This window comes from Xiphophorus couchianus, chromosome 22, assembly GCF_001444195.1.
Source record: "Xiphophorus couchianus chromosome 22, X_couchianus-1.0, whole genome shotgun sequence".
NCBI classification, from domain to species: Eukaryota; Metazoa; Chordata; class Actinopteri; order Cyprinodontiformes; family Poeciliidae; genus Xiphophorus; species Xiphophorus couchianus.
Window position 1 is genome coordinate 18,696,657 of NC_040249.1, and position 10,205 is coordinate 18,706,861.

At 39.6% G+C, this 10,205-nt stretch overlaps 1 protein-coding gene across 1 annotated transcript; it reads right to left on the reverse strand.

The window, feature by feature from the left end:
* Positions 1 to 6,383: 6,383 nt before the first annotated feature.
* Positions 6,384 to 9,773, reverse strand: LOC114137440 (transmembrane protein 121). The gene has a single exon (XM_028006011.1). It carries the CDS (start codon positions 7,919 to 7,921, stop codon positions 6,971 to 6,973), a length of 951 nt encoding a protein of 316 aa, XP_027861812.1. The 5' UTR covers positions 7,922 to 9,773; the 3' UTR covers positions 6,384 to 6,970.
* Between the last annotated feature and the right edge of the window lie 432 nt (positions 9,774 to 10,205).

Sequence of the window (10,205 nt, forward strand, 5' to 3'; positions counted from 1 at the left end):
TCTTGTTCTCCTGGAAGATTTACAGCAACAATGAGAAGCAGTCTCTGACAATCACATTAATACCACCACATTTGACTGGCAAAATGTTTTTCTTTTCTGACATGTTTCATGCAAATGCACCAAGATGCACATTTTCAAAAAAATTACACTGTTGGATATTTTCAGAAAGTCTTGGGAATCATCCTGAGGAAAGTGAAGTCTGCTGTGCTTAAATGCTTTTCTGGATCCTTTTGTGAACTCATGGATGGTCACTTTATTTGTTCATGGAGTAATTTTGGTAGAAATTGTACTTTTTTGCCATTAATGGCCAGTAGCTCTTAGTTTCCTGGACATCAAAAGCTTTAGAAATTCCTGGCTTTAGAAAATAAAAAAATTCTTTCAAGACTGATCAAAAAAAATTGTGTTGCCTAAATTTATGTAGTTTTTTTTTAATTATTTTTTAGCCTACTTCAAATTGTCAAAACTGTTTTTTTTTTTTTTGGTGATCTCTTGAGTAAATAATATCACCTGAGTATGCCAACTGAAAATGTGGATTATCGCAATTAATACATGATTTATAAAGAAGGGCAATAATATTTTTACTATTGTCAAGTTTATTTGGATAGGTTCTTTCATTAAAATGAAAAGTGTGTTATAAAACCACATTTTATATTGACTAAGCTTATATCTCATATTAAACTGGGTTTCATTTACATGTGGCAAAAAGCAGAAGAAATCTGCGGAGGAAAATCCTTTTTTTCACAGCTCCGTATTTACATTTTATTTCCTCCACAGATATTACACTGAGAGAATATTATTTCAGATTTTTAGACGGTTTACATATGAATGGGTTCCTGAGAAAATGCCCTGTAAGCATCACAGCGACTTATAAACCATCTGAATCTTTTATAGGTCAACAAGACCTGAGAGAAAACTTGCAGAATTGCTTGGATTTAAATGATAAATCTCATTGAACTGCTGGGTTGCTTGAATATTTAAACACCTCTTCATAATTCACATTTTTATACAACACTTAACACCACTCTGAGCAGGCGCTTCTCGTTTCTGATGTCCATGGTTTCCCATTGTGTCGACTAAGAGCTGCTGACCTGATTATAAGCAGGATCATATCGTAGCTGCGAGTCTCGGGCTTGATCTCCAGTCAGGGTCATACTTCATAGCCGTTGGTAATCCTCACAAACTGTGCATATGCGCGATAGCGAAACCTTCCGTGTCGCAGGGGCATGAAATGAAAACATGCATGGATGGATGTGTGGGGAAGCTGTTTCATAATTATCCAGGCTGTAATTTGGTGATTAAGAGCGCTAAGATAAAGATTAATTGCAGAAGTATTTTGACTGTAGAACAGCTAATTGCCTCTTTTCAGCAAACTGTAAAAGGATGTTGCTCAGAGCTACTGTGTTTGGAGTGTGTGCATGCAAACAAATTTAGAATGAATTAGATGAACTATGCCGAGAAACATCAATTTTATTTGCTTCACTCCTGCACAGGGGCATCTCTGTTTAAGAATAAGGAGTCGAAAACTTTGTGAAGTCCCAACTCATGCTGGGTTTTAGGATACTCCAGTAAAGATGAGCTTTAGGCACACACATCTCAGCAGCATCAAAGACCTCCTGTTGCTCCGTCAAAAAAGTATGGTATTTTCTTTTATAGAAGATGGTTGTTTCAAATCTTATCACTTTTCCTCCAGACAGGAGGATCAATACTTGATGAGGATTCATTTTCTCTGCTGGTTTGTTCTCGTCACCTCCAAACATGCCTTCCCTGAAAAATACATTTGTGGCTCGACTCTGTTGCCATTTAAGACTGCCGAAGGTCAAGTTGTGAATTTACAGACACTGTTTATCTTGCTGGCTTGTCCCAGGCAGCTTTGTCAGTGTTTATATCGTAGGTGTGGATAGGCAGACTTTCCAATTTATTACATTTGAGAGGGGAAGAGATGACTCAAGAACCTGTTGGAAAGTCGTCGTAAGAAAGCACAGAAACGTTTGAGCTACTTCTGAAGATATATGAAGCATTTATCTTCGTCCTGTCAAAATGTAATTTGGTGGGGGGAAAAAAACTATATCAAGGGAAAAGTTGACTAGCAAAAATGAGTTGTGCCTTGCTAAATTATTCATTTCATCTTGAACTTTTCCAGGTTTTATACCATTTTTATTCATTGTCATTCATTTTGCTGGAATGATGCAGAAGACCAACATAAATCATTACATAATGGTGGAGTGGAAGGAAACTATGCATAGTTTTGTTTCTTTTTAACTGATATGTAATCAGCCCACTTTGTAGAAACACATTTAATGGGGAGTGTCTTCAGGAATTTTCAAGTTTTTCCTCAGAGTCTTAATTGGATAATTAAACTTTAACTAAGCCATTATCTAGACTACTCGATTGAAGGTGAACCTCCCAGGCACATGTCTTTGGCAGCTTCTCACAGATTTTCATCCAGACTTGCTCTGTATTAAACTCCATCAGCTATGACCTGTAAAAAAAAAATAAAAGTAAACCCACAGTATGATGCTGCCACAACCATGTTTTACTGTTAGATTGGTGTATTTGGAGTAAAATGCAGTATTGTACTTCATAAGTACAAAATTTTACATACAAGCAAAAAATACAAAGTTTTGATCTCATGTAACCAGAGAACCTCCCTCTACAGGCTTGCTGTGTCCCTTAAATGAAATTGATATTTTGATAACTTATCCGTTTGACATATTTTTAAAATATTTAATCAGATTTTATGATCGCTTACTCAGTACTTGAGTCGTCTTTTTATGAAATACTTTTTTTTATTATTCTAGAGTAATTTCTTGGAAAGCTACTTTTTACTTTTATTTGAGGAAAAATGTGTTAAAATATTGCTAATCTTATTTGAGTGCCTATTCCTCGCTCATTATTTAATATGAGGACTAAACCTAATCTTTAATTTCTATGTAGAAGTAGTGCTTACTATTGTTTTTTTTTATAAACAATGTCGATGTGAACGATTTTACTCTGTTTGTTTTGCCGTTGATCAAATTGAGTTATTCCAGTAACTCTATTTCTTTCAGTTCCACTTTCCAGCTCTGTCAGTTCTCAATCCAATCATCAGTTTTGACCACACTGCTTTTCTCCGCTCGTTTTTCCCTGAACCAATCAAAATTCAGTCTTTTTATTCCTCTGTGAGTTATCCAAAGCATCTCTGACTTTTCTCAAGCTACCTATAAATACAGGAGGGACATTCATTTTTCTGTTTTCAGGATTTATATGCATCTACTGCTAATCTAATGATGAGGCTTATGTGTCACCAACACACCAGACTAAGCCTGCGGTATGACATTTAAAATTAGTCAGAACATGGATGATTCCTGGTTGTAGAAGTATTTGCAGGTGCATAATGAACCCAGTACTAAAGGGCATTATGTAGATTTAAGCAGGATCATTAACGATGGCAGTTCTCCAACTACAAAAATCTCAACAAGACGTTGAAATGATAACTGCAGTGGCCATATGAGACCCTTTATAGACAGTGATGGGTATATCCTGGGCTCCCTCTGGATAATGGCTCACAGCTGGAGAAAAGCGCGCACCCCTCCAAATTGCACCTCCAGGATGTTTAATAAGACTGAAGGAAGCAGCGAGTTTTCCAGGCTTTAGTTAAAATGTAAAATATGTTCTACTATCAAAGGATGGAAGATGGGAAAAAGGACTCGCAGGCAACAAAAATATGAAATTATATTTTAAAAATTAAATATCAAATCAATTTTAATGTACCCTGATAAACTAGTGTAATATTTTGTTAAACAATCAAAGCTGTGTGATTTTTGTTAGAAACATTATTTCAGATCTGGAACCTTGGAAAGATTTTTCAGTAAAAGAAATATAATTTCCAAGTTTTGTTTCTGTTAACGAGGACAGTTTTAATGGGAAAGCTTTATGTATTTACCCAAGTTTCATAACTGGGAAGTTTGCTTTTGAGTAAATGTCACTAGATGTTTATGATTCTACTTTATGAGATTAAAGCAGAAAAATATGGTTAATAAAAGAGAAATATTTTGCCACGTATTTAATAACATTTTCAGTTTTAGGCAGATTTGAATCTGTCAATAAAAATTTTACCCTAGCATTGTTTTTATCTGTGAACCAACTGCATGTGCTAGTGAGCAAAACGTGCTGTAATTGTAATTGACACCTGGGCTGCACTTTGGATCTCCATGCATTAAATGTTCTTAATTAGTGCAAGATTTTCTCATGTTGTGAATATAAAACAATACATAATGAACACATCAGTTTCTGCTCCATAAAGTTGAGCTTTAGCAGTTAGTTTTTTAAATGCATCTCTTTATCTTAAATCTTTTTTTTCTGTGAAATTTGTACAGATATACTTCGGGAAAATTATCATTACAAATTTTCATATTTACATTAATGTCAGTTACATTTGTGTAGCACATCTGTTTCTGTCACTTGTAAAAAACACTAAAAAACATTGTTTTTAAATCCATACACTGTTTAAATGTACAGTGTTGATAAATTCAGCTGAACATATCACATTGTTTTTATATACCATTATTTTAAAAGAGGAATGTTTTCCTTTCATTGCAGCAGTTCTGTATAAACGATATTATCCAATAGTGCATTATAGTGGCTAAATTGCTGATGTTGTATCTTTACAAGCCAACAACACCGACAAGTAGTGCTGACTACAGCAGTCTTAATGTGAAATCCTGGTTTGTGCCACTTAATGCTGCCACCTTTCCGTAGCTGAGCCTTGCACAGATGTAAATGTTAGATCATCTCCTGCACTCTTAGGGTTTTAGCAAACGCTGTGCTTTAAATTACACACACACACACCCACACCCACAGGTGAGAGAAATTAATTCCAGACCATTTGGGGAAAATAGTACTGTTGATGACCAGAACAATGCTTCTTTTGTGTGTGCAGTTTTGCTAGGGAATAAAAATTCCCTTTGAGGGAAATATATTCAACGAAGGCAAACAGTCAAAAACTTCAGCTCTGACTCAACTGGTGGTGTGGGTGGGAAAAGAGCTTGTGAAAGAGCAAGATTTGTCATATCAAGACAAGACGTGTGCCTGGCTGTTTTTGTGGATTCACATCACTGCACCAAAGTATCTATTTTGTCCTTTTGTGTGAGGAACAGAATGACAGTGCTTACAACTGCTGTTGCCACTAAGCACAAGCTCAGATAGTCGCTGTGTGCCTGAGGTGGATATTAAACAGGCTTTCTTATTTAGGATTCATTTACCCTCCTTCGGTGTTGTTTCTTGGCAATGCATTTGATCTCAAAGAAATAGCAGCATGGTCATTATTTGCATTGATCAAACTGTTCATAGCATATACAGAGTTGAACATAAATGATTCCATCATCAGAAATAACCCTGCAAAATATGATAAAACTCAAAGACAATTTACATTTGTGAAAGAAAACTTTACACCTTGCATTGCTCCTTTCCAGAGTGAAATAATTAAGCAAAACATACTTTTGAAAGTGTAAATGTATATTTGATTTGTTTTTTTTTTCATATGTTAAAATTCACTATCCATCCATCCATCCATTTTCTGTGCACCCTTGTCCCTAATGGGGTCGGGAGGGTTGCTGGTGCCTATCTCCAGCTACGTTCCAGGCGGGAGGCGGGGTACACCCTGGACAGGTCGCCAGTCTGTCGCAGGGCAACACAAAGACATACAGGACAAACAACCATTCACACACAAACACACACCTAGGGAGAATTTAGATAGACCAATTAACCTAACAGTCATGTTTTTGGACTGTGGGAGGAAGCCGGAGTACCCGGAGAGAACCCACGCATGCACAGGGAGAACATGCAAACTCCATGCAGAAAGACCCCGGCCGGGAATCGAACCCAGGACCTTCTTGCTGCAAGGCAACAGTGCTACCAACTGCGCCACTGTGCAGCCCTTAAAATTCACTATTCAGGTTCAAATATATTTATACACCCTGCTAATATTTGTTTAAATATCTGTTGGAAAGTTGCACCTTGGCCACAGACTTTTTGAAATGATCAACAGACTTCTTGCTTTAATTTGTTTGGATATCCAACCAATTCAACTTATTTCAATTGGTTAGGTGTTGATTAATTAAAATGTTTTCATTAGACATTTTTTTTGTTGTTGAGATGCCAGTTGGAACATCTTGTGACACAGAAGTGACCTGCATATGCAGAGCATCACACTCTGTATACTGTGTTAACATTTATTTTCATAAATGCTGTTTTGGCACAAGGTTTATTTTGAAGTCCCTCATGGATGGATGTAAGCTTCTCACCTGGACAGAATGGATTATCTCACTTTTTTTTCTCCTAACTGGTCACAAAGTTGGCATTTACTAAATAATTTCTTTAAAAAATAAATACACTCATTGGACCAATAATTTTAAAATGATTTTATGACAAAACCCTCTTACAGCCAGTGAGAAAGCAGGAAAGCCTTTATCTTTTACACAGTATTTGATCAAAGAGTCACATATAAAAACGCACTTCTTTCACCACTGCTTTTTACCCTCATTACTTTGATTTTCTCATTGGGTCTCGTCTCACTTTGACAAGGTAAAGCCCTCGACTACTAAGAAACAACTGAGAAACAGAAATACACGCCACAGCACACAGACCCTTAGGTTTTCGATTGGAATGCAACACACAATTCAAAAATATACTCTCTATTTTTTTGCAGTAGATTTTCTTTTTCTTTGTACATATAGAAAAAATACACAGGTAATTAAATTCACCATGGGAAATGCTTTGAGTCATCAGTAATGCAGCTGTGACAGCACTGCTCTATCTGCACTAAGTGTCTGCAGTGTCCTGTGTGCCATTAAGCATCAGGGATCATGATCTCCCGTGTGTACACATGCATGTTCACACGACCTAAAAGGTGTGGAACACTGCTCCCTGCCAGCATCCTGAGAGTCCCATTTACTCATATTGACATTTCGTAGGGTTCACCCCCTACATTATGTCATGTGTGTTCACAGGTTGTCACTTCGGGTAGAGGCGTTTGGTCCTGCATGACCACTTGAGGTGGAGTGGGCGCAGGACGAGCTTGTGCTACTGAGTTTTTCTGCAACTCCACTCCAAAGGCAGGAGGAGCGTTCTGCAACTGTCTTCTGTACTGCACAAAGCTGCAGGTCTTTAGGATGATGGCCAATATGTTCTTTCCGATTAGGATCCCGGATACTCTTGCGTCCCTGTACAGAAACATGTTCCCTCCGCGGATAAAGAGTGTGATAATGTTAATGGTCACCAGGCTGAGGATGGGGTACAGTAGCATCTTGTGGGGGACAATATTTATGCCCTGCATGCTGATTTCGCTCAAAGACACACAGGGCAGCACAAGGAGCAGAATGTAGCAGTAGAAGAACATGAGGCCTTCTGCCCACAGAGGAAGCCCTTTCTTCTGAGGCTCCCATAGGTTAGCTTGGATGTCCAGTATGTCCAGCAAGTCCACCACTACCCAGAAGAGGCGATTGCGAATCTCCTCCCGTTTCTTGAAAGCCCTGACGTACTCCATGTGGTCGATGGCCACCAGCACAATGAACAGCACTGGAATGCAAATGGACAGCAGCAACGTCAAGGCTTTCCTCGCGAGAGCGTCCAAGCTCTTCCTGTCTGCTTTGTAGTTCTGATACACAAAGTAGACTTTGATCTCGAGCACAAAGATATAGAGGAACCAGAGGATCATGGCATAGCCTCGTTTGGCAGTCCGCACCTCAGCGCCCACCCACACTGCTACGTATCGGAGCACAATCAAAAAACAGATGTCCCCCACCATCACCATGATGCAGATGCCAATCTTGCGGGGTCCGTGGTTCTGCTCCACCAGGTAGGCATCAATTAATGCCATGCTGCTCATGATAAGAATGGTGGAAAGGCAAACGTGGGGCTTGTTGGTGGGGGGTGGGGGTACCATCCTTGCCTGGGTTGAAGGTGGTGGGAAAGGAGGAGGAGAGTTGCTGACTGGGGAGTGCAGAGGTTTCTCAGTTTAAACTAGATGGTGGTTTTCCCCTCCATTGCTTCTGTCTTGGAAAGAATCCAGGATACATTAATTGGATTCCCAGAGATCACTTCAATCAATCTCCGTTTGTGCCCAAGCCACCTGCCGGGTAGACAGCACCCCTCATTTAGTAAATGATGCTCATTGGCAAATGGTGTGTAAACATCCAGGACAACTTGTCAAATGAATTAATAGATGTCAAGATGTGCATACCTTTTACACCTTAATCATCATTTGTTAAACATAACTGTTCAATCAGTGGGTTTCAATTTGTGTTATTAGATTAGACAAAAGCTGCATCATTGTGCTTTCACTAGAGCCATCCATTATTTGGACTCAAGCTTAAGATTTAGAGGGAAAAAATCTAGCCCAATACTCACTTGTCCCTTTTCATACTTTTTTTTAATAAACGGCAGCAAGCAATCATCCATGAGAGAAAACCCGTAGGTAATCCACAGGAGAAGAGAAAATGCCTGAGATCTTCTCCTTCTCTCAGACATAAATCCAGCAGACGTAGATGGATTTTTTTTATTATGGTGCAAAGAAGAAATCTCAAAATACTGCCGTCATAATCCACTTTCTACTCTGAATCAGGAGGAGGCATCTCAACGGTCCCCAAGACAACTCTCCATTTCTGTAACTAAGAAGAAATCTGTGATGTGCTCAGACGGTTTACAGGCCCAACTCCAAAAAATAAAAAAAGTAGCAAAGTTTGAAAAAAATCTTACTTTAGAAGACAAATTTCTCCCAAGAAGTTAATATCCGTCATCCACAGGCAACAACATGAGACATTTTCCTATTTTCTTGGTTAAGTCAGAAGAAACTGAAGGGTTGTAGTGGATTTTTAAATGCGGTGGGTGTCTGGCTGTCCTTTTTCCACTCTGGTGTTTGTGAGTGTGTCTCTCTGTGTGCGTTTCTGCTGTCGCCACGCTTCGTTTTCCGAAGTAAAATGCTGCCCCCTTGGCAAGATCCTGTCTGCTTTTCCGCTTCTCTGTCTCCTTCTGGAAGCTTTTTGCCAGAGCCACCAGGATCAACAGTGTCAGTGGATTACCCTGTCCCCAGTCGGCACCACCGGCACAGCGTTACTCCAACGCAGTCGCCTCTTCCCTGTCTCTGTGTGCTCCTTAGCCCTTTTGTATGAAGAGTAGAGAGAAGCACTCCTCTGCCGCTTGCAGACGCACTCCTGAGGTTTCTTGTGCTCTGGAGCTCGCAGCCACCTTCCTCTTCTTTCTCCCTCTTCTGCTGAAGTAAAGGCACTTGCTGTGTGGAGGTGATGCTCGGCAGAGCACAGCTGCAGAGAGACGGAGAGAAAAGAGGTAGAGAGAGAGAGAGGGAGAGACTTTTCCAGAGGGTGGAAAGAGGCGGACTGAGGAGGGGGGTTAGCTGAATGCACAACTTCTCCCTCTCTCACCCCTTTTCCTCCTCTTCTTTTTTGTCACATTATGCTTATCGCTGACATTCTATTTTCTCCGGCAATCTCATTTTTTAGTTCCCAGATGAAGTGGTGCTTTCCTCACTCTTTAAGAAGCTTGTTACCTCAACATGCATTTTTTTTCTCTCTCTTTTTCTTGACTCGGAAGGTGCAGAGATTTAGAGTGAGCCATTGGACAGAGGAAATCCTCTTCAGGACGACGGGATGTAGAAATCCAGCTTCCCAGAAGGCTGTGACTGTTGGTGGGGAGAGTTAGTGAGGTGAAGGGGGGAGGCAACGGCTCCTCCTGACAGAGAGCCTTTCTATTGATCCACCAGCAGAGCAGTGAATCAGGACACTGAGATGGGGCCAGAGACCACAGATGAGGGGTAAGACGGGGAGGTACAGGTGTGGAGAAAGCAAATGAACAAAAAAAAATAAATGCAAGATAAGAACATCTGAGATAAGACTGAATAAAGAATGCATGGGTTGGGACTAGATGTCAAGGCAACTTTTGAGTCAGACAGAATAGATTGAAAGATGTTACAGTGCCTTTCAAAAGTATGTTTCTCTTCAAAAATTTGCCCTTTCTTTAGGAAATTGCTTAAGCTCAGATTGAATAGTGTGTGTCTGTGAGCAGCAATTTCCAAATCTTCCCGAAGGTTTATTGTCGGATTTAATTTTTAACTTTAACACATTATTTTGCTCTAAACCATATGTGTTTTAATTTTAGAGCTGCTGTTCTGCAGAAACTCTCAGGTTCACAGCAAACCCACGTTTTCTTCCAGG